This window comes from Salvelinus sp. IW2-2015, linkage group LG22, assembly GCF_002910315.2.
Source record: "Salvelinus sp. IW2-2015 linkage group LG22, ASM291031v2, whole genome shotgun sequence".
NCBI lineage: Eukaryota > Metazoa > Chordata > Actinopteri > Salmoniformes > Salmonidae > Salvelinus > Salvelinus sp. IW2-2015.
The window spans coordinates 2,690,460-2,716,216 of NC_036862.1; the positions used below are offsets into that span (position 1 = coordinate 2,690,460).

At 41.9% G+C, this 25,757-nt stretch overlaps 1 protein-coding gene across 2 annotated transcripts; it reads left to right on the forward strand.

The window, feature by feature from the left end:
• The first annotated feature begins 13,020 nt into the window (after positions 1-13,020).
• On the forward strand, positions 13,021-19,047 carry LOC111949651 (P2Y purinoceptor 14). Of its 2 annotated transcripts, none has more exons than XM_023966992.1 (3): positions 13,021-13,317; positions 14,943-15,013; positions 17,740-19,047. In XM_023966992.1, the coding sequence occupies exons 2-3, from the start codon at positions 14,945-14,947 to the stop codon at positions 18,673-18,675; spliced, it is 1,005 nt and encodes a 334-aa protein (XP_023822760.1). In that variant the 5' UTR covers positions 13,021-13,317; positions 14,943-14,944; the 3' UTR covers positions 18,676-19,047. The 2 variants fall into 2 exon arrangements, with proteins under 2 accessions (XP_023822760.1, XP_023822761.1); XM_023966993.1 differs by having other exon boundaries at positions 13,021-13,265.
• Positions 19,048-25,757: the final 6,710 nt, after the last annotated feature.

Below are 25,757 nucleotides of genomic sequence, written 5' to 3' on the forward strand. Positions count from 1 at the left end.
GAGGCCAGGTCATCTGATGCAGCACTCCATCACTATCCTTGGTCAAATAGCCCATACATAGCCTAAAGGTGTGTTTTGGGTCATTGTCCTGTCGAAAAGCAAATGATAGTCCCACTAAGCGCAAACCAGATGGGATGGCGTAGCGCTGCAGAAGGCTGTGGTAGCCATGCTGGTTAAGTGTGCCTTGAATTCTAAATAAATCACTGACAGTGTCACCAGCAAAGCACCCCCACACCATCATACGTCCTCCTCCATGCTTCACGGTGGGAACTACACATGCGGAGATCATCCGTTCACCTACTTTGCGTCTCACAAAGACACGGCGGTTGGAACCAAAAATCTCAAATTTGGACTCATCAGACCAAAGTACAGATTTCCACCGGTCTACTGTCCATTTCTCATGTTTCTTGGCCCAAGCAAGCATCTTCTTATTATTKGTGTCCTTTAGTAGTGGTTTCTTTGCAGCAATTCCACCATGAAGGCCTGATTCACACAGTTTCATCTGAACAGTTGATGTGGAGATCTGTCTGTTACATGAACTCTGTGAAGCATTTATTTGGGCTGCAATTTGAGGCTGGTAACTCTAATGAACTTATCCTCTGCAGCAGAGGTAACTCTGGGTCTTCCTTTCCTGTGGCGGTACTCATGAGAGCCTGTTTCATCATAGATCTTGATGGTTTTTGTGACTGCACTTTTTCCAGATTGACTGAACTTCATGTCTTAAAGTAATGATGGACTGTCATTTCTCTTTGCTTATTTGAGCTGTTCTTGCCATAATATGGACTTGGTCTTTTACAAAATAGGTCTATCTTCTGTATACCACCTGTACCTTGTCACAACACAACTGATTAACTTTTAACAAGGCACACCAGTTAATTGAAATGCATTCCAGGTGTTTACCTCATGAAGCTGGTTGAGAGAATGCCAAGAGTGTGCAAAGCTGTCATCAAGGCAAAGGGTGGCTACTTTGAAGAATCTCAAATATAAAATATACAGTATTTTGATTTGTTTAACACTTTTTTGGTTACTACAGGACATGATTCCATGTGTTATTTCATAGTTTTGATGCCTTCACTATCATTCTACAATGTAGAAAATAGTAAAAATAAAGAAAAACCCTGGAATGAGTAGGTGTGTCCAAAGTTTTTGCATATAGTTTGTGTATAATGTATATATTTATGTTGTACTATCTTTAAAAGTGCCTCCCTCACCATCTTAAGTAAGCATGCCCCAGATATAGCCCGTGGTTCACTCCAGACCTGACTGCCCTTGACCAGCACAAAAACATCCTGTGGTGTACGGCATTAGCATCAAATAGCCCCCCGCGATATGTAACTTTTCATGGAAGTTAGGAACCAATATACACAGGCAGTTAGGAAAGCAAAGGCTAGCTTTTTCAAACAGAAATTTCATCCTGCAGCACAAATTGGGACACTGTAAAGTCCATGGAGAATAAGAGCACCTCCTCACAGCTGCCCACTGCACTGAGGCTAGGAAACACTGTCACCTCCGATATATCCACAATAATTGAGGATTTCAATAAGCAGTTTTCTACGGCTTGCCATGCTTTCCACCTGGCCACCTTACCCTGGTCAACACCCCTGCACCCCCCACAGCAACTTGCCCAAGCCTCCCCCATTTCTCCTTCACCCAAATCCAGATAGCTGATGTTCTGAAAGAGCTGCAAAATCTGGACCCCTACAAATCAGCTGGGCTAGACAATCTGGACCCTCTCTTTCTAAAATTATCCACTGAAATTGTTGTAACCCCTATTACCAGCCTGTTCAACCTGCCTTTCGTATCGTCTGAGATCCCCATAGATTGGAAAGCTGCCGCGGCCATCCCCCTCTTCAAAGGGGGAGTCACTCTAGAACCAAACTGTTATAGATCTATATCCATCCTGCCCTGCCTTTCTAAAATCTTCGAAAGCCAAGTTAATAAACAGATCATCGACCATTTCGAATCCCACCGTACCTTCTCCACTATGCAATCTGGTTTCCGAGCTGGTCATGGGTGCATCTCAGCTACGCTCAAGGTCCTAAACGATATCATAACCGCCATCGATAAAAGACAGTACTGTGCAGCCGTCTTCATCGACCTGGCCAAGGCTTTCGACTCTGTCAATCACCACATTCTTATCGGCAGAATCAATAGCCTTGGCTTTTCAAATGACTGCCTCGCCTGGTTCACCAACTACTTCTCAGATAAAGTTCAGTGCGTCAAATCAGAGGGCCTGTTGTCCGGACCTCTGGCAGGCTCTATGGGGGTGCCACAGGGTTCAATTCTCTGTATATATCAATGATGTCACTCTTGCTGCTGGTGAGTCACTGATCCACCTCTACGCAGACGACACCATTCTGTATACATTTGGCCCTTCTTTGGACACTGTGTTAACAACCCTCCAGGCGAGCTTCAATGCCATACAACTCTCCTTCCGTGGCCTCCAATTGCTCTTAAATACAAGTCAAACTAAATGCATGCTCCTCAACCGATCGCTGCCTGCACCTGCGCGCCCGTCCAACATCACTACTCTGGACGGTTCTGACTTAGAATATGTGGACATCTACAAATACCTAGGTGTCTGGTTAGACTGTAAACTCTCCTTCCAGACTCACATCAAACATCTCCAATCCAAAGTTAAATCTAGAATTGGCTTCCTATTYCRCAACAAAGCATCCTTCACTCATGCTGCCAAACATACCCTTGTAAAACTGACCMTCCTAYCRATCCTTGACTTCGGTGATGTCATTTACAAAATAGCCTCCAATACCCTACTCAATAAATTGGATGCAGTCTATCACAGTGCCATCCGTTTTGTCACCAAAGCCCCATATACTACCCACCACTGCGACCTGTACRCTCTCATTGGCTGGCCCTCGCTTCATACTCGTCACCAAACCCCCTGGCTCCAGGTCATCTACAAGACCCTGCTAGGTAAAGTCCCCCCTTATCTCAGCTCGCTGGTCACCATAGCAGCACCCACCTGTAGCACGCGCTCCAGCAGGTATATCTCTCTGGTCACCCCCAAAACCAATTCTTCCTTTGGCCGCCTCTCCTTCCAGTTCTCTGCTGCCAATGACTGGAATGAACTACAAAAATCTCTGAAATTGGAAACACTTATCTCCCTCACTAGCTTTAAGCACCAGCTGTCAGAGCAGCTCACAGATTACTGCACCTGTACATAGCCCATCTATAATTTAGCCCAAACAACTACCTCTCCCCCTTTTGTATTTATTTATTTAGCTCCTTTGCACCCCATTATTTCTATCTTTACTTTGCACATTCTACCACTGCAAATCTACCATTCCAGTGTTCTACTTGCTATATTGTATTTACTTCTTCACCATGGCCTTTTTTTGCCTTCACCTCCCTTATCTCACCTCATTTGCTCACATTGTATATACTTATTTTTTATTCTACTGTATTATTGACTGTATGTTTGTTTTACTCCATGTGTAACTCTGTGTTGTTGTATGTGTCGAACTGCTTTGCTTTACCTTGGCCAGGTCACAATTGTAAATGAGAACTTGTTCTCAACTTGCCTACCTGGTTAAATAAAGGTGAAATAAAATAAAATAAAATAAATACATTGATTGCCTACCTCCCTACTCTTCTACATTTGCACACACTGTACATAGATTTTTATATTTTTCTTTTGTTTTGTGTTATTGACTGTACATTTGTTTATGTGTAACTCTGTGTTGTTGTTTTTGTCACACTGCTTTGCTTTATCTTGGCCAGGTCACAGTTGTAAATGATAACTTGTTCTCAACTGGCCTACCTGGTTAAATAAAGGTGAAATATACACTGCTCAAAAAAATAAAGGGAACACTTAAACAACACAATGTAACTCCAAGTCAATCACACTTCTGTGAAATCAAACTGTCCACTTAGGAAGCAACACTGATTGACAATAAATTTCACATGCTGTTGTGCAAATGGAATAGACAAAAGGTGGAAATTATAGGCAATTAGCAAGACACCCCCAATAAAGGAGTGGTTCTGCAGGTGGTGACCACAGACCACTTCTCAGTTCCTATGCTTCCTGGCTGATGTTTTGGTCACTTTTGAATGCTGGCGGTGCTTTCACTCTAGTGGTAGCATGAGACGGAGTCTACAACCCACACAAGTGGCTCAGGTAGTGCAGCTCATCCAGGATGGCACATCAATGCGAGCTGTGGCAAGAAGGTTTGCTGTGTCTGTCAGCGTAGTGTCCAGAGCATGGAGGCGCTACCAGGAGACAGGCCAGTACATCAGGAGACGTGGAGGAGGCCGTAGGAGGGCAACAACCCAGCAGCAGGACCGCTACCTCCGCCTTTGTGCAAGGAGGTGCACTGCCAGAGCCCTGCAAAATGACCTCCAGCAGGCCACAAATGTGCATGTGTCTGCTCAAACGGTCAGAAACAGACTCTTCGTATCATACTGCGATGACTGGTTAAGACCACCCAGGTCGTGAGGTAATTTTTTCAGTTGATCAATTTCAGTTGACACATGAACATGACAGTTATAGCTAGCTAATAAAGAGCTACGTTTAGAAAGATCCTGTCGTACTGCATTTTATTATTTTGTACAAAGTGTGAAAAGCAAGCTATGTCATTGAAATCAAAGCTATTTCCATGTGAAAATGTTATGGGATTTGCTCTATTGGTTGGTAGGCCTACATTATGCTCAAATAGCCTCAATAGCCTATTGGCTACTGTCTAAAACTGCCTCAGTGTTCTCTGTAAACGTGCGCCGGAAGTTGCACAAAATTCTCACAATGTTCAAGGGATGTACATTCAGTCCATAGTAGCCTACAACAACATAATTTGAAGGAGTTCATAGGCAGGTGCAATCATGTCTAATGAGGTTGCAAGGTAAAACTGGAAGTCGGGCACATTATCCGCTTAATGACAGTGGGGCTAGTTAGTGCCAATTGTGTGAACCTTTATGCAGAGCTGCACATGCACAGCCTAATATGACATACAACACAAACTTTAGTGACCCGTTTTAGCACTACTACTGGCTAAAATGATGGAAAAACTACGCAGAGCCTTTCAAAGTGAGTTCATAAAGAATTTAGACTGTGTTTCCTCTCAATGTCCCAAGGCAAGACCTTTACCATTGGAACTATGAACAGACACAATCCATCAGACATCAGATTGCAGTCGTGTTATTATTAGATACTAGTATCTCCATTGTTTCAGCTTTTTCTGTTTGTTATTTTTTTCAGTCTTTAGTTCTGTCTGCCTTGTGTCCTCTTCCTCATGCATCATGCATCACCCTCCCTCTCTCCCGCTACCTTCCGGTCTTCTCTTTCTCTTCTCTCGTTTATGTCGCTCTTCTCATCCGGACCCGGCGCCAGAACGAATCAGTTGGACGGTCTTTGATTTCCAAAGGGGAGCATGTTTTTTTTAAGGGATCTCCTATGTGTGCAGGTGCTTGCACGTTCACACATTTTTTAATGGCTGTAATAGTAAAGAACATAGGCAGCTAGTGAGTTTCAAGATTGGGGAGGATTACAATTTATCTTGCCATTTCTACCCATCTGCGTGACAGTTGTATTTTTATATGCGCATTTCCGTGGATCAGTTTAATTTCAATAATAATGTTTTGCTTTTGTCACGTGGTTAGTCATACCAAGTAAAATGATAAAAATCTAAAAGTTCAAGTTCAACTATGGTGAGAGCACTAGCCTCTGCCATATGGATGAACACATTGATACACTATGATCCATTATTAATGGCTAGAGCGCATAGAACTCAGAGATACAGGAGTAAGCCTATAACTTCCATCATCAACTAAGTAAAACGAATAGACCTAAAGCCGACAAATAAAAACAGTAGACAATATCCTGATGAAAAGTCTGGTTATTTCAAACACATTAATCTCTCTACTCTGCCTGTCTGCTTCCCTTTCTATCTGTCTTGACTTGAGCTATTGCAACATTGTATCAAATAATCACTTGATCCATCTAGAAGCTGTCACTAGCGAACTTGCAACATTRTATCAATAGCCTATTCTGGGCCCTCAGAGTTTCCTGCACCAGTGAGCTTGGGACAGAAATCTGTTTTTTAATAAATCTTCTTGAAGCTAGGGGGCAGAATTTTTATGTTTGGAAAAATAACGTTCCCATTGTAAGCTGCCTATTTCTCAGGTCCAGATGCTAGAATATGCATATAATTGACAGAATAGGATAGAAAACAGTTAATTTACAATTGGAAATATGAACATATTATGAAATATGAGTTCCATGTCAAGAGGATGGAGACGGAGCAAGACTTTAACCAACGAGAGAAGCAGCTCCAAGGTGTGGATGCACAGAATCTGATGGTGAAATTTATTTTGTAGATTTGGTCAGCATTTTTCACACTACCTAAAGCGATACAAAAAGCGATGCCTGTAGAGTATTTTTTTWWAAAGTAGTCATACTGAGACAGTGGTTACTGCATAACTTCTGGTGTATCAAACAAAGTCTCTTGACACAGATTGCAAGGTTAACTTCTACTTGGTACTCATCCCGGATCCGGGAGCACCCTCATCAGTAAAAAAGCTGACTAGCATAGCCTAGCATAGCGCCACAAGTAAATACTAGCATCTAAATATCATGGAATCACAAGTCCAAGACACCAGATGAAAGATACACATCTTGTGAATCCAGCCATCATTTCCGATTTTTAAAATGTTTTACAGCGAAAACACAATATGTATTTCTATTAGCTAACCACGATAGCAAAAGACCCAACCRCATATTTTCACAATTTTTTTACTGCATAGGTAGCTATCACAAATTCGACCAAATAAAGATATAAATAGTTCACTAACCAAGACACAACTTCATCAGATGACAGTCTTATAACAGTCTATACAACATTATTGTATAGCATATGTTTTGTTCGAAAAATGTGCATATTTCAGGTATAAATCATAGTTTTACATTGCAGCCACCATCACAAAATCTCACCAAAGCAGCTAGAAATAACTACAGAAAACCAACGTGAAATACCTAAATACTCATCATAACAATTTATGAAAACTACATGGTGTTACAAGCAAAATGATAGACAACACTCTTGTGAATCAAGCCAATAATTCAGATTTTTTAAGTGTTTACAGCAAAAACACAATATGAATTATGTTAGCTTACTACAAAGCCTACCACACAACCGCATCTCATTCTTCAACGCAACCGTTACGATACGAATAAACCAGCAAAAGATATTCATTTTTTCACTAACCTTCACAAACTTCATCAGATGACAGTCATAACATCATAATACACAATAATACATTATGGTTTGTTCGAAAATGTGCATTTAGCGGTACAATTCTGGGTTGAACAATGTGAATACGGTAGCCAAAACTGCAACAAAATTATCCGGATATATTTCTGACACTCACACTCATCTAATCAAATAATTAATCATAAACTCTTACTAAAGAATACAGGTTGGACAGCAAATGAAAGATACACCTAGTTCTTACTGCAACCGCTGTGTTAGTATTTTAAAAATAACCTTAGTACGACATACCAGCTTACGTTATAGCGAGACACGCGTCCAAAATCAGCGCCCAAAAAACGACGACACGTTTTCGCACAGAGAAAATACGAAATAACATCATAAATGGTTCCTACTTTTGATGATCTTCCATCAGAATCTTGTACAAAGGGTCCTTTGTCCAGAATAATCGTTGTTTGGTTGTAGAATGCCCTCTTCATCTGTAGAACGCTAGCAACGCTAGCCATGCGGTACAGAAGTGTCCAACTCACCATAACGCATAACAAAGAAAAATACCGAAAATTGCAATAACCTGATATAAACATATAAGCGGTTAATATACAGTGGGAGAACAAGTATTTGATACACTGCCGATTTTGCAGGTTTTCCTACTTACAAAGCATGTAAGGTCTGTAATTTTATCATAGGTACACTTCAACTGAGAAGACGGAATCTAAAACAAAAATCCAGAAAATCACATTGTATGATTTTAAATAATTAATTTGCATTTTATTGCATGACATAAGTATTTGATCACCTACCAACCAGTAAGAATTCCGGCTCTCACAGACCTGTTAGTTTTTCTTTAAGAAGCCCCCTGTTCTCCCACTCATTACCTGTATTAACTGCACGTGTTTGAACTCGTTACCTGTATAAAAGACACCTGTCCACACACTCAATCAAACAGATTCCAACCTCTCCACAATGGCCAAGACCAGAGAGCTGTGTAAGGACATCAGGGATAAAATTGTAGACCTGCACAAGGCTGGGATGGGCTACAGGACAATAGGCAAGCAGCTTGTGAGAAGGAAACAACTGTTGCGCAATTATTAGAAAATGGAAGAAGTTCAAGATGACGGTCAATCACCCTCGGTCTGGGGCTCCATGCAAGATTTCACCTCGTGGGGCATCAATGATCATGAGGAAGGTGAGGGATCAGCCCAGAACTACACGGCAGGACCTGGTCAAAGCCTGAAGAGAGCTGGGACCACAGTCTCAAAGAAAACCATTAGTAACACACTACGCCGTCAAGGATTAAAATCCTGCAGCGCACGCAAGGTCCCCCTGCTTAAGCCAGTGCATGTCCAGGCCTGTTGAAGTTTGCCAATGGACCATCTGGATGATCCAGAGGAGGAATGGGAGAAGGTCATGTGTCTGATGAGACAAAAATAGAGCTTTTTGGTCTAACCCACTCGCCGTGTTTGGAGAGAAGAAGAGAAGTATGAGTACAACCCCAAGACACACATCCCAACCGTGAAGCATGGATGGAAACACATTCTTTGGGGATGCTTTTCTGCAAAGGGAAGGACGACTCGCACCGTATTGAGGGGAGGATGGATGGGGCCATGTATCGCGAGATCTTGGCAACAACCTCCTTCCCTCAGTAAGAGCATTGAAGATGGGTCATGGCTGGGTCTTCCAGCATGACACACGACACGAAGTACACACCATGGCAACTAAGGAGTGGTCCTCAAAGCATCTCAAGGTCTCTGGAGTGGCCAGCCATCTCCAGACCTGAACCCAATAAAAATCTTTGGAGGGACTAAACTCCGTATTGCCCAGCGACAGCCCCCGAAACACTGAAGATCTGGAGAAGATCTGTAGGGAGAGTGGGCCAAATCCCTGCTGCAGTTGTGCAGTTGAAGTGTACCTATGATAAAACTTACAGACCTCTACATGCTTTGTAAGTAGGAAAACCTGCCAAAAATCCGGTGTATCAAATACTTGTTCTCCCCACTGTACTAGTTTATGATGTTTTTAACACATATATCAAATAAAATCAGAGCCGGATATATCTAAAGGCTATAACGAAAGCTTTTCAGAACGCAATCCTGASGTCCCTCTCGCGCCAAGCTGAAMGGTGAAAASACTAGACCCACSGYTCCAAGAGGTCTTGTTCGGCCTCAGATAGAGCTATACAMCCCATTCCAACTCTCACTGYCTAYTGACATCTAGTGGAAGGCGTAYGCAGTGCATGTAGACCCATAGATTCCATGCAAATTAATAGGCTGACCCTGGAACAGAGCCCCCGATTTCAGATTTCTCACTTCCTGACAGGAAGTTTGCTGCAAAATGAGTTCTGTTTTACTCACAGATATAATTCAAACGGTTTTATAAACTAGAGAGTGTTTTCTATCCAATAGTAATAATAATATGCATATTGAATTGAGTACGAGGCAGTTTAATTTGGGAACGATTTTTTACAAAGTGAAAACATCGCCCCCCCTATTGAGAAAAGGGTTAAGCTAAATTGCTGTTAAGGACACAAAGGACTGTGCCAACAAGGTCATGGACAGGTATGTCATATCTTCAGAATGGATCCAATAAGAAAGTAATTTTAAAGGTATCGTTAGTGATACAAACTGTCTGCAACAAAGACAGTAAATCCAGCCTCATCTCCTCAGCAGTTTGAAAGTGTTCAATTCACAAAGTACATCCTATGTGTGCTTGACTTTCAGGCTCTTTACCAATGGCCTGATGTCCTTGTTCAACTTCAATGGCCATCACGCAAAGCGGGGACTAGGAAACACAACTGTGTACTCTGTTGTCAACGGTACCTACAAACATGTCATTATTCTGTAGTATTTGTATTAATAATTGGGTGGTTTGAGCCCTGAAAGCTGATTTGGCTAACAGCCATGGTATATTTAAGCAATAATACATGAGCCCATGTGTTATGATGACATTTTTATCATGGCTGTGAGTGTCATAGCCTTTAAAGCAAAGTCCTCTGGGTTTTGTGGTACCGTAACCACACAATATATGGTTACAGTCTGTATCCAGGCGCACTGAGTTGCGTTGTGCATAAGAAAAGCCTTTACTACACCTTCCCATTGCTTAAAGGGTCACTAAGGTCGCACAATCAAAATGACCTGCTCTGTCTGTTTTAATAGGCTACGTTATTATTTTGTCTTCTAAACCAATTATTCATTTGCATGGTGGTAATTTATGTGGTCCCTTTTTGAGAAGAATGGTTTTAGGAGCTTGGCAATTTTGAATGAGGTGATCATGTGACCWTAATGGCCTTTCAACCTATTGACGCGCAAGTTCTAAAAATGTATAACGGTCCGCCCAGCGTGGCATTTTCTTGAATTCAGTTTTTTTTWTTTTRCTATGCTGTAGCCCTAATAAATGCTTTACCATTTTTTTTCTTCGTTAGAGCAGACTCTAGTATGTCATTATGCTGGTTTTGTTTAGCTTTCTGGCCTGTTATCAATTAGGCCTTATTACTTAATTTCATCACACAGCCTACTAGTCCTGCATTTAAATGCAGTCAAGCATTCTCTTGAATAATTAGCCTACAGTTTACAATGGCCTAAATAATAATAAAGGCTTTATAATTTTTTCATTAGTACTGRTCAACTCTCTGGTACACCTATAATTTATTTTGTGTTGTTTACACTGTACCAAGCAATCAGGGGAAATTATATAGTAGCCTAGCTTGTTTGGCACATGCAAGCAGCGCTGGCTCCTTCCTCTTTCTATGAGCTCAAGTCAAATGTCTTCCATACGTCTGATTTTGCCTTTGTCTTTTGAGCAACCTATYGGCTAAACATCCCCCCCATTTCAAGTAGAATTTTTTACTTGCGATCTCCGCATACTGACAAATATATTAGGCTATAGTGTTCAGAGTTTACCAATGAATGTGATTATAATAGTCTATTAGGAAGGAGTGAAAGAGACAAATTGCGCCATACAAACAGGCCCTTGTCTTTTCTACACTGCGTGCAAGTTTGAGCCCGGCCCTAATCAATTGTCAGCCCCTCAGAAGGACAACTTTAACCAAACGTATCTTTTAAATGCCGTTTTGTCTTTGATAGACACGGAAAAGCAAACACATTTATCCACTTCTAAATTATTCGGAATAAATGTAATACATTATCATTATTACTGCACAACACAAAATAGCCACCATTGCTTAGTGATAAACCGGTGGTTTGAGCCCTAAATGCTGATTTAAGTGCCGTGGGGAACCTGTAAGATGCTCAATATCCATTAGTCTTTTCTATAACTTACTGTGTTTATTTTGGTGTTACAGCTGCAGTCAAGAAATGGAACAGCAAGGCCACTGACCATGATGTTCGGAGAGCTGTGGCAGACCACCTCCATCATGCTCCTGGTAGAGCCAGGGGTGGTGGTTTCCACGTCACCACCACACAGGACCATTACTAACGCAGCAAAATATATCTATACTTTTGATGGATAATTATTCAGTGTATATAATTTATTATATTAATTTCAACTTAACTTTATTTTGTCTGTTATCACTGTACTAGATAGTATTCTTTGACTGAGTGTTTTGTGCAAATACTGGACTAATGTAACGAGTAGTGTGATTGTTAATTAAAAATTACGAACCATTTTTTGGTTACTGCGTCCATGTGTATAGGCTACAAGTACATTGAAATTATGACATTTGAAAGTCGTTAAAACAACGACCTGAAAAATATATCTTTTCAACTTTCACTTTCAACCAAAACAGGCCGTAGAAGGACGTCTTTTTATAGGTGTCTTTTCAACGACACGAAGGTCGTCTTTTCAATATCTTTTTTATTTTATTTTTTTTTGCCCTTTTTCTCCCCAATTTCATGGTATCCAATTGGTAGTTACAGTCTTGTCTCATCGCTGCAACTCCCGTACGGACTCAGGAGAGGCAAAGGTCGAGAGCCGTGCGTCCTCCGAAACAACCCAACCAAGCCGCACTGCTTCTTGACACAATGGCCACTTAACCTGGAAACCAGCCGCACCAATTTGTCGAAGGAAACACTGTTCACTTGGTGACTGTGTCAGCATGCACTGCGCCTGGCCTGCCACAGGAGTCACTAGTGCGCAATGGGACAAGGACATCCCTGCTGGCCAAACCCTCCCGTAACCCGGATGACGCTGGGCCATGGGTCTCCCGGCTGCAACAGCCTGGACTCGAATCCAGAATCTAGTGGCACAGCTAGCACTGCGATGCGGTGTCTTAGACCACCGCGGCACCCGGAAGGCCCTTTTTCAATGTCTTTTTAACGACAGTTTGCTGGGTGGGAAGCTTCCCCAAACTTGAAACTCACACGCCACGTATGGTGTTTAATATAACACTCATAAATTCCAACTAATTCGTTCTGGCGCCAGCCCTGGTGAGACTTGACTCACATTCATATCACTTGTTCACTTGATTAGCTCAGCATTCTCCTTAGTGGGTGACATGTCGGGCGGTGAATGTGAAGAGAAACATTTTGTGTTTGTTGCACTCACTGGTAGTGATTCTGCTGATATATTCTGAAACATGTTTCGAAGAAAGGTCCTCTTGCAGTGACTGTGGTATGTTATTGAATTTCCCCACTAAACTTCACTAAATGACTCAAATGTAAAAATGGGAACCAAATCATACAGAAAACACAGATCCTCAAATTTGGAAGGATAGCGAGGACACCCCACTTCCCATTTCATGCAATGCCCTAGCCTAGACACCGCCCCCCCCAACCCCCGCTGATTTCCTCCGATTCTCATGAAGGAGCCGTGTGGGAGGAGGACACATGCAGAGAGAAAGAGAGAGAGTAAGACAGGGGACAACAAAGCCTGAGCATCACAGGGAAAACTTATTGTGTGTATTTGTCCGACAAAAGGTAGCCCTTGAGACCGGAGAACACAAGGCCGTTGTTGGAACATCAGTGCAAGGTCTGAGTAGCATCCTGTGTTGTCAGCAGTAAGAGAGATCCCCCCCACAGACAGACAGGCAGACAGAGATACTCTACCATCCAACAGGACTGGAGCCGTGTCCTCTCATCACACAGCCAGGAGGTAGAGACCTCCACCACTTTTCCCCTCAGAGAATCTGTCCTGCTTGCTGAAGGTTAGTCTGTATCAGACTACTTAAATATATAGGAACTACCTTTCTATTTGTATATAAGAAGCTACTGTAGATAATAGTTTGTGGAGATATGTCTATGTGTACTACTCCACATAATTTTGCTGTACATATGACAGAGGTATGCAGGTGCTAATTGTTACAAAAAGGAATGTGTTAATTGTTCCCTTGTATGTTAACTTTACACACGGACACGGTGCAGAATGTTTTATCTTTGTTTCACAGAGTTTTACTCATCTATAGCCCCATTTATACCTGGTGCTAACATGCCCCCTTTGTCCTGATCTTGTCTTCATTCTGCTTGTGCCCACATTTTTAGACAGGTGTAGACGATTAAAATACACATTGTGATCTGATTTTCATCACATTTTCCTAACCACCTCCGGAGCTAGTCAGGCACGCATTGTGTCTGGATATGAATCAAGTGTAAACACATCTGGATGGTCAAACCATTTAAATCATTATACCGGCACCTAAAATCATTGACCGGTAGCACTATTGATTTATGGCATCAGTCATTTTCTTAAAATAAATAAATTCCTATTATTTTGAAAGAAATCTGTTAAATAATTTGCATACAGGGAGACATCAGCCAATCTGGTCACAATGCGGACACATTGAACAGATAAGACAAAGATTTTAATACAATGTGTAGATGTGACAAACCTTGATCAGATAGTGATTGGATCATAGAATTATGAATTAGAATACTAGAATGGACATGAACCTTCTTATGRTGGGATAAAGGACAGACATTTTGGTCAGGGAGTTGATCAGCCATGGTTTGCCAGCACTGTGATAAGATAGTGTAAATTAATCCATTTAAAGAATTTATCTGCACTGTATGTTTGTTAGCTAGCTAGCTAGCCAGACAACTTTAGAGGAATTATTCAAATTAACTGCCAATATGCCATCATTCCATTCAAACAATGCATTCAATCCACAGCCATACACTGGCTGAAATCAGTTGAGGATAGGACTTAGACAAGTTGTAAATGCAACAAATACGGATATTTTATCATATAATAGCACTCACAGCTTCCCAAGAAAACAGAAATGTAGACATTTATGGCCGGTATACATATATTTTAGAGGCTATTTATACAGACAATTTGTATAAAACCCATATGAACTGTATTTGTAATTATATGACTATTTTATGCCTCTACTGCCATTAACTCCAATTAGACTGGTTTGGATTTGTCCCTGACCAATACAGCTGCCATTTTCACCACATTCTGGAACTTTGAGGGTTTATGACATAGCCCCTTTAGTAATTTAATAGGATCTCTCTGGATTGGATCATATTATTATAACTTGGCTGAATCATTCTTACTAAGCCTATTGTTTAAAGTTTTATGTATTTTAAAAAACAAACACAAAAAYGAGTAGGATTCAGCCATTTATAAGTTCATACTTGGGTGAAGTTGTACAAATGCTACAGAATGTAAAAATGTTCTAACTTGATTTGGTTTTCTTTGACCACCAGTTATCCATATTTACAGCTATTGACTTTCTCTGCACTAAAAAGAGGCACATCTGTAACCAAATTCTAGTGACAGCATTTTACGAGACTGTATGTATGTTGAAATATACACTGTCTCTCTCAGGCATGGCCGGCAACTGGATCACTGGCCCGTCCAATCAGACAACAGACTTCGGCAGCGTGTTCACTCACCAGGTACAGCGCTGATGATGTCGTAACATAAGGCACCTGTGCTTTTATGTTTATACCACACAAGAATGCAATGAAATTATTTAGACATTGAAAATTTAAATATTTTATAATACCCTAAGCCTATCATTTATATGCCCTCTCATAATAATCTCATAATGATCCTGACTAAAAACGGACAATAATACCAGTTATAATATCAGATGAAAAGTTGAAACATAGAAACATAGCATATTATAAGACTCATTATAAGACATTATAGGCTGTTACCCACCCCCAGTCCTATCCACCCCAAGTCAAAATGATCTTGGCTTACATGTCAGTCTATACTGACAAGTGGGCTTTGCTAATCGTCATGGCACAAATTTGTCAGCTAGGTGGAAGCCTTAATCTAATGTAAGGCCAAAGAAAATGTTCAATGTTGTGAAATATGGGGTGGCAGGGTAGAGGTATGTGGTTGATTACCTTCCACTAGGTAAAAACTGATTGAATTAACATTGTTTCCACATAATTTAAACCCCCAAAATCTATGTGATTAAGTTGAATCAACGTAGAAAACTGATTGGACTTTAAAAAGTCATCAACATAAGGGCATTTCGGGKTTTTTTTTCACCAAACTTTTAACCTAAATGCTGACATCTTTTGTTGATTTCATGTTGACTTCACATTAGTTGGAAACCAATGTAAATCAAAACTAGAAGTTGAACTGATGTCTGATGTCTCTTTTTGTTTCCTTTTCTCATATCTGCGATGAGGCTCTGGCTCAAAGAAAACAGCTATAGGTTTAAAAAGCGAATGTTATGTGTAAGAAAACGATATGAATGACTGATAGCTACATGTACACTAGAACCTAAAATGGTTATTTGGCTGTCCCCATAGGAGAACACTATAAAGAACCATTTTTGCTTCCGAGTAGAACCCTTTTTGGTTCTATGTTATACAGTGCCGTGCAAAAGTATTCACCCCCTTGGCGTTTTTCCTATTTTGTTGTATTACAACCTGTAATTTAAATGGATTTTTATTTGGATTTCATGTAATGGACATACACAAAATAGTCCAAATTGGTGAAGTGAAATAAAAAAATAAAACGGAAAAGAGATGCGTGCATATGTATTCACGCCCTTTGCTATGAAGCCCCTAAATAAGATCTGGTGCAACCAATTGCCTTCAGAAGTCATATAATTAGTTAAATAAAGTCTACCTGTGTGCAATCTAACTGTCACATGATCTGTCACATGATCTCAGTATATATACACCTGTTCTGAAGGGCCCCAAAGTCTGCAACACCCCTAAGCAAGGGGCACCACCAAGCAAGCAGCACCATGAAGACCAAGGAGCTCTCAAAACAGGTCAGGGACAAAGTTGTGGAGAAGTAAATGGGGGGGGGGGGAAATTGAAAGAATATGGCACCACAACAAACCTGCCAAGAGAGGGCAGCCCACCAAAACTCACAGACCAGGCAAGGAGGGCATTAATCAGAGAGGCAACAAAGAGACCAAAGATAACCCTGAAGGAGCTGCAAAGCTCCACAGCGGAGATTGGAGTATCTGTCCATAGGACCACTTTAAGCCGTACACTCCACAGAGCTAGGTTTTACAGAAGAGTGGCCAGAAAAAAAGCCATTGCTTAAATAAAAAAATAAGCAAACATGTTTGGTTTTCGCTAAAAGGCATGTGGGAGACTCCCCAAACATATTGGAAGAAAGTACTCTTGTCAGATGAGACTAAAATTGAGCTTTTTGGCCATCAAGGAAAATGCTATGTCTGGTGCAAACCCAACACCTCTCATCACTCCGAGAACAACATCCCCACAGTGAAGCATGGTGGTGGCAGCATCATGCTGTGGGGATGTTTTTCATCGGCAGGGACTGGGAAACTGGTCAGAATTAAAAAAATTATGGATGGCACTAAATACAGGGAAATTCTTGAGGGAAACCTGTTTCAGTCTTCCAGAGATTTGAGAAAGGGACAGAGGTTCACCTTCCAGCAGGACAATGACCCTAAGCATACTGCTAAAGCAACACTCAAGTGGTTTAAGGGGAAATATTTAAATGTCTTGGAATGACCTAGTCAAAGCCCAGACCTCAATCCAATTGAGAATCTGTGGTATGACTTAAAGATTGCTGTACACCAACGGAACCCATCCAACTTTAAGGAACTGGGGCAGTTTTGCCTTGAAGAATGGGCACAAATCCTAGTGGCTAGATATTCCAAGCTTATAGAGACATATCCCAAGAGACTTGTAGCTGTAATTGCTGCAAAAGGTGGCTCTACAAATTATTGACTTTGGGGGGGTGAATAATTATGCACGCTCAAGTTTTCAGTTTTTTTGTCTTATTTCTTGTTTGTTTCACAATAAAAAATATATTTTGCATCTTCAAAGTGGTAGGCATGTTGTGTAAATCAAATGATCCAAACCCCCCAAAAATCTATTTTAATTCCAGGTTGTAAGGCCACAAAATAGGAAAAATGCCAAGGGTGAATACTTTCGCAAGGCACTGTAGATGGAAAAGTGTTCTACCTGGAACCAAAAAGGGTTCTCCGATGGGGACAGCTGAATAACCCTTTTGAAACCCTTATTTTCTAAGGGTGTATAGGTGCAGTACACTTACACTGATGCTGAGACATAGCATAAGCTTCTTCAACAAATGTGTTTGCGTTATCCTATTTTTATGCATCAACCTCTCTATTCGTATTCTCCACCCAGACTCTCATCCTGCTTCTCCCCACCAGGTGCTCCCAGTTCTCTACGTGCTGATCGGCGGCGTGGGCTTGGCTCTCAACAGCTTGGCTGCCTGGATCTTCTTCCGGGTGCCCAGCGACTCAGGCATGGTGGTCTACTTGAAAAACATGGTAGTGGCCGACCTGCTGATGCTGCTCACCTTYCCCTGGCGCGTGGCCAGCGAGCTCGGTCTGGGCGGCTGGCAGGTCCGCGTGGCCGTGTGCCGCTACAGCGCCGTGCTCTTCTACTCCTCCATGTACGTGGGCATCATCTTAATGGGCCTCATCAGCCTGGAGCGCTACGTCAAGGTCGTAGGACACTCGTCTTCCTGCACACACCTCCTGCAGCGAGTGGGGTTCACCCGGGTCGTGGCCCTGCTGACGTGGAGCCTGCTGCTGCTTTCCGTCCTCCCCAATGTTGTGCTGACCAGCAAGCCTGCGGACGAGCAGAGCTCCAGACACTGTGTGCAGCTAAAGACCCCCCTGGGTCAGCAGTGGCACAAGGTGTCCTCGTATTTCGGTGTGGCCCTGTTCTGGGCCACCGTACTGGTTCTAGCCTTCTGCTACTCTTCCATTGCCCACCACTTCTACAAGTCGTACCGCCGCGTTCGCCAGGACGACAGCGGGGTGTACAGCAAGTCCAACTGCAGTATCTTCAGCCTCCTGGTTGTGTTCTTCATCTGTTTCGTGCCCTACCACATCTGCCGCGTGACCTACACCCAAAGCCAGTTACCCGGCTCCGGCTTCAGCTGGCACAGCCGTTATATGCTGTTCCAGGCGAAGGAGGTCACCCTCTTCCTGTCAGCACTCAACGTGTGCCTGGACCCCGTCATCTACTTCTTGATGTGCACTAAGTTCCGCGAGTCACTACTGAAGAAACTGCCCAGAGGCAAGGGAGGGCCAAAGAGATGTTCCCTTACCACAGAACAGACTGTTAGTAATATGTGATGAGAAGAGGAGAGGAGAGAGAACAGGTGAGTTGAAAGAAGAAGCATATGTGGAAAAATAGTAAACCAGTAAAAGGAAAGAATTCTAAAACTAGATACAGTATGTGTTTATATATTGCAGGGAGTTCGACTGACCCTTTTGTAATGAACTCCACTGTTATCATCTATCAACATTGATAGATGATGAGACATGTCTGCACTACATTAGAAATGATAACARCAGACATTTGTTTGTAGAAAACACCTTTACAGTATTAAAAATGCTTACATTTCATTGCTACTGATGCCATAGGATAAGACATGGGTTAAGACATTTTTTGTTGTTGCTTTAAATCATGTCAATGTTGTTTTGAGGTTTGATTTAATAAAAATATGTTTTGCTTTAATCATGTCAATGTTGTTTTGAGGTTTCATTTAATACAGCGTCTGAGTAAAAGTGAATAATTGAAATTGAAAGTTGAAATTGAAACCTTATTCTGGTGCTGGTTTTAAAGATGATAGATGATACACATCAGAGTTTCCTTAACTCAGACCTGCAACCCCCCATTTWGTTTTTTACCCTAGCACTATACAGCTGATTCAAATAATCAAAGCTTAATGATGAGTTAGTTATTTGAATCAGCTGTGCAGTGCTAGGGCAAAAACCATGGAAATGGTTTAATCCCCACAGGGCATTGTGCTTAAGCACACGCACACACGCACACGCACAGATACATCCCCCCTGTGGTTGTAATAGATAGAGCCATGCAAATGTAGCTCTATCTATTACAACCACAGCCATGTGGAACCGCTAGTCGGTGCCCTATCATGCTAGCGAGATCCTATTGGTGCGTTCTAGTCACATTTGCATATTTCCGTAAGGGAACGCCTACTCTTTGAAGTGCGCATGTGCAATACCTCAATTTGGCTCCGCACTCCTAAACAATGCAATTTAAAAAAAAACTTTGGCAAAAGGTAAAGTCCAAAAAATGTGTTGACTCTGTTCACAACAGATTCCAGAGTTATAGCTTTTCAGCCTCTGCCATATGTGACCGCCCGCTTGATTCGGTCTTATGTAGCAAAATTTAAAATGGTGTTTGTTACACTGGATAAAAGTAGATAATYAGAGCAAGAAAATGGTATATCATACACTACAGTTGGGCAACATGGGAAAGTAATTCTGCTTTGAAAGTTGATGAACTTTTGAGAAAATGTCTCTTGAATAATTTGGCACATCTACTGGAGAGCTCTTATTTGCCAACACCCATTCAGTATCGTTCACACATTCTTAAGCCTTAGCCCCACCCATCTCTTTAAAGATTCACATTTGAGGCCATGTGGTAAACACACGCTATATCAAATAAAATCTGAGTTTATTTGTCACATGCACAGGATACAGAAGGTGTAAATGGTACAGTGAAGTGATTAGTTGAACGTGACGGACACATACGTCTTGCCTCCAGACAAACTAAACACCTTCTTTGCTTGCTTTGAGGATAATACAGTGACACCGATGCGGTGGCTACCAAGGACTGTGGGCTCTCCTCCTCTGTGGCCGACGTGAGTAAGACATTTAAACGTGTTAACCCTCGCAAGGCTGCCGGCTCAGACTGCATCCCTAGCCGCGTCCTCAGAGCAAGCACAGACCAGCTGGCTGGTGTGTTTACGGACATATTCAATCTCTCCCTATCCGAGTCTGCTGTCCCCACATGCTTCAAGATGGCCATATTGTTCCTGTACCCAAGAAGGCAAAGGTAACTGAACTTAATGACTATCGCCCCGTAGCACTCACTTCTGTCATTGAGAAGTGCTTTGAGAGGCTAGTCAAGGATCATATCACCTCCACCTTACCCACTTCAATTTGCTTACTGCCCCAATAGGTCGATAACACTGCACACTGCCCTATCCCACCTGGACAAGAGGAATACCTATGTAAGAATGTTGTTCATTGACTATAGCTTAGCATTCAACACCATAGTAACCTCCAAGCTCATCATTAAGCTAGAGGCCCTGGGTCTCAACACCGCTCTGTGCAATTGGGTCCTAGACTTCCTGACAGGTGGCCTCCAGGTGGTGAAGTTAGGAAACAACATCTCCACTTTGCTGATCCTCAACACTGGGGCCCCACAAGGGTGCGTGCTCAGCCCTTTCCTGTACTCTCTGTTCACCCATGACTGCGTGTCCATGCACGCCTCCAACTCAATCATCAAGTTTGCAGATGGCACAACAGTAGTAGGCTTGATTACCAACAACAACGAGAGCCTACAAGAGGAGTTGAGGGCACTCGGAGTGTGGTGTCAGCAAAACAACCTCTCACTCAACATCAACAAAACAAAGGAGATGATTGTGGACTTCAACAAACAGTAGAGGGAGCACCCTCCTATCCACATCAACAAGACAGCAGTGGAGAAGGTGGCGTACACATCACGGACAAACTGAAATGGTCCACACATTCAGTGTGGTGAAGAAGGCGCAACAGTGCCTCTTCAACCTCAGCAGGCTGAAGAAATTTGTCTTGTCACCTAAAACCCTCACAAACTTTTACAGATGCACAATTGAGAGCATCCTGTCGGGCTGCATCACCGCCTGGTATGGCAACTGCACCGCCCACAACCGCAAGAGGGTGGTGCGGTCTGCACAACGCATCACCGGGGGCAAACATATTATCAGCCAACATAACGTGTAAGGTAACTTATTTAAAACGTCATTACTTTATTACATTGAGTAGCAAGCTWCCGCAAGGATGCGCTCTATCGACTCTGCAGCTTGAGCATGCTTTTGGTGCACAGTCGATAGTGCGCTGGACTTCGGGCAAGAAGGTTGAGGGTTCGAAACCTGCTCCCTCTTGTTTCATTTGAAGTCGTGCACAATTATCAGTTTATTTTTTGGTTTATATTGCCCATTCATTGTCAGTTCGAGACACAGTAGTGCATTGGGACCCAAAAGCATAATCAGTGCTCTAACTCCCCCTTGGTCGTTAGGGCAAATCTGGTCTGTGATAGGACGGGGKTTTTTCACACCTAGCTCGGCTATTAGGCTATTCTTTAGTAAAGGTTGAATAGTTTATTGTTCAGCTATTAGCCCCCCTTCCCCAACTTGCAACAAATGGATGTCTTTTTGTCGAGAGAAAAACTTTATTTTMAATCAAAAAAAATTATAATCTGAAAGCCACTTTTTTATTTTCAATCAAAAATAATAGTTTTGAAGCAAAAACGAGGCTTCAAAGTAAAAATATTTTGCAATCAAATATTTTGTAATAGAGCGCAAAATTCTATGCATTTTATTCCCCAAAAATATTTAGAGAACAAAAYATGTATTTGAAAACAAAACTCCAATTTAATTTCACTATCAACCACCCTCCATTTTGGCAATTTTTTGAGTGTCAGTTTGGCTACAACCAATACTGTTCAGCCTTTCTTTCCGACATAAAGAAAGTCATAGCGGACACCTACGAAGAAGGACTGTGTGATGATGGCATCTCAGGTAAGCAGCACTGGGCGTTCTTCCATCCAACTTTTACATAGTTAGTAGTTAGCTCCTACGATTCAGTGTCGGTTCATAACATTGTACTATATTTCATATACACATACCGTATGTATGTAATACATCATCCCTCTCCCCCTTCTCCCGAAATCCTCTAGGTTATATCAGCTGTGTTGGTGAACCCCTCCCGCATCTGAACTGGCTGGCACAGAGGCCACAGCATGATCGTAGGTGAGAGGTCACTTGGTCGGGTCAACAGGAAGTATTATTAAAGAGATAATTTACATTGAAATACAGATAGAGATGTAGTAGTCCCAGAGTTAATGATCCAAGGTCAGTTTTTCATTTCATCACCTGATGATTATGATGACTGACCGTGTTAGAATTTAAAAAACAAGACTTAATCATGCTCTCTCGTCTGCAGGTATGTTTTGATGTGAGAGAGGAAGCCAGTCCCGTCATCGCCACCTCACCCGCTCTTAAGATAACCTWCGGGCCAACTGAGGGCCCAAGGCTGGTTAGGAGACACCGCTAGAGACACTGTAGTTGTGATGAACTGAGAGAATATTAGGGTAGCACTGTAATTCATTAATCATATGCTGTCTGCCTCTGTTCTTATCGCTTTCCCTTTCTGTCTCGTACACCTCTCTCACATCAAGAGGTAATATAATATTACAATTATCATAATTATAATGCATGTATTATGTATTTAGAACACCTGGATAATGAACTAGTTTCAATAAAGCGTTTCACATTCTCCACTGGTTGAAATGAAGTATCTCATTGAAATACTATCCTGTGTCCTCAGATTAATGCAGATGAAGGGAGTTAGATATGCATAGTAGTAAATCATGTTTCTAGTCTATTGCAAAGTTACAATGTGTAATCATTGCTGTCCCAGGAGCAGGAGTGGTAAACACTGTTGAAGTGTATAATTCTAATACATACATGCAGACACCGCATCATTCATAGAATGGAGTTTGATACACCTAGTATTGGATATGACTGAAAAATAATGTCTCACAGAGATTCATACCTGATCCACACCTTTAATTGCCAAGGAAGAGTACATGATCAGTGAATATATTCAATGTACAATGTGGGGATCTCATGTGTGGTAATAACTACAGTACATGTATATAGGACTTGCATCCTTGGCACAATAAAGTTATTACATTGTACTCAATCCATAGGCTTCATTAATGCCATTCAGACTTGAAGTTGATACAACAACTATGATAGCTTAGGTTCATAGATTGGTATGAATATTATTTCAGAACCTAACATTTTAGGCTCCATACACAGATCGGCTACATACCGTAGCTAGCTACACATATATAGGCATACAGTTATTTTTATCCTCCACTACACAATAAGTGTAACGGCTGTCGTAGTCGTTCTCCTCCTCAGACGAGGAGGAGCATGGATCGGACCAAGATGCAGAGTGGTAAGTGTTCATATTTAATGAAAAAACAACAAAACACTTCAAAATACAAAAACCAGCAAACGTGACTAACCCGAAACAGTCCTGTGTGGCCCAAACGCTGACACAGGAACAAACACCCACAAAACACAAGTGAAACCCAGGCTGCCTAAGTATGATTCTCAATCAGGGACAACGATTGACAGCTGTCTCTGATTGAGAATCATACCAGGCCAAACACAAAATCCCAACATAGAAAATCAAACCTAGACCAACCCACCCAACTCACGCCCTGACCAACTAAAACAAATACAAGACAAAGAAAAACAGGTCAGGAACGTGACAATAAGCAAGTAAATAGTTAGCTAGCTATGTTACTTCAGCTGCATTGCACGGCAAGGGAAGCTTACAACATTGTACATACAATTTGCAGTAAAGGCTTTAGCTAGCTAGATTCTTTACATCCACTGTTTCCCAAGACGACAGCCTGGTTGGCTGGTTTTCTCAGGAGTCCCTACAACATTAAACAACACGAATTATAATGTCATACTTATGTCACTACACCAGCTAACGTAAACTCACCCAATCACAAATGTGCGCAACCGCAACATTCAAACGAGGCTACAAAGAAAACTAATGGGACTGTAGCGACTGTGTTGACTTCAAAATCGGGGGTGTGAACTACGTTTCTATTCAAGCGTTGATCGACATGGTAATGGCTCTATAGTATTGGAGAAAAGTTGAAAAAACTGACCCTCCGTTACATCGTGGCGTGTCATAACGTACAGCACGAATGAAGCAACTATTTCTGTCTTACAATCTCTCTCCACCAGGTGTAGCACTTCTCTCATCGTTTAAAAACAATAAATGGACAGTGACGAGGGTAAGGGGGATACCTAGTCATTTTTTGCGTCATCATCTCTAAAACTAAGAGCATTGTATTTGGTACAAATCATTGCCTAAAAGGTCTAGACCTCAGCTGAATCTGGAATTGAATGGTGTGGCTGTTGAACAAGTTGAGGAGACTAAATTACTTGGTGTTACCTGAGATTGTAAACTGTCATGGTCAAAACATATAGATTCAATGATTGTAACAATGGGGAGAGGTCTGTCCGTAATAAAGAGATACTCCGCTTTTTTGACACAACACTCCACAAAGCAAGTCTGCAGGCTATAGTTTTATCTTATCTTGATTATTGTCCAGTTGTGTGGTCGAGTGCTGCGAGGAAAGACCAAGTTAAGCTGCAGCTGGCCCAGAACAGAGGTACGTCTTGCTCTTCATTGTAATCTGAGGGCTATTCTCTCAGATGCCAGTCTCTCTTGGTTAACAGTTGAGGAGAGACTGACTGCATCACTTCTTTTAATAAGAAACGTTAAAGAGTTGAAAATCCCAAATTGTTTGCATAGTGAACTTACACACAGCTCTGACACACACACACACACACACACACACACACACACACACACACACACACACACACAACACACACACACACACACAACACACACACACACACACACACACACACACACACACACACACACACACACGCCACCTGCGGTATTTGTGTAGTTCTGTCCTTGAGCTGTTCTTGTCTATTGATGTTCTGTATTATGTCATTTGAATTTTTTTGTGAAAGAGTAGCTGCTGCTTTTGCAACAGCTAATGGGGATCTTAATAAAATACCAAATACCGATGGCCACTCTGACAGAGCTCTAGAGCTCCTCTGTGGAGATAGGAGAACCTTCCAGGAGGACAACCATCTCTGCACCACTCCACCAATCAGGCCTTTATGGTAGAGTGGCCAGACGGATGTCACTCCTCAGCCCACTTGGAGTTTGCCAAAAGGAATCTAAAGGACTCTCAGACCATGAGAAACAAGATTTTCTGGTCTGATGAAACCAATATTCAATTCTTTGGCCTGAATGCCAAGCATCACATCTGGAGGAAACCAGGCACCGCTCACCACCTGGCCAATACCATCCCTACGGTGAAGCATGGTTGTGGCAGCATATTGCTGTGGGGATGTTTTTCCATCGGCAGGGACTGGGAGACTAGTCAGGATCGAAGGAAAGATGAACGGAGCAAAGTACAGAGAGATTCCAAATAAAGGTTTGCCAAGCTTGTAGCGTCAAGCTTGTAGCTTCAACAAAGTACTGAGTGAAGGATCTGAATACTTATGTAAATGTAATTCTTT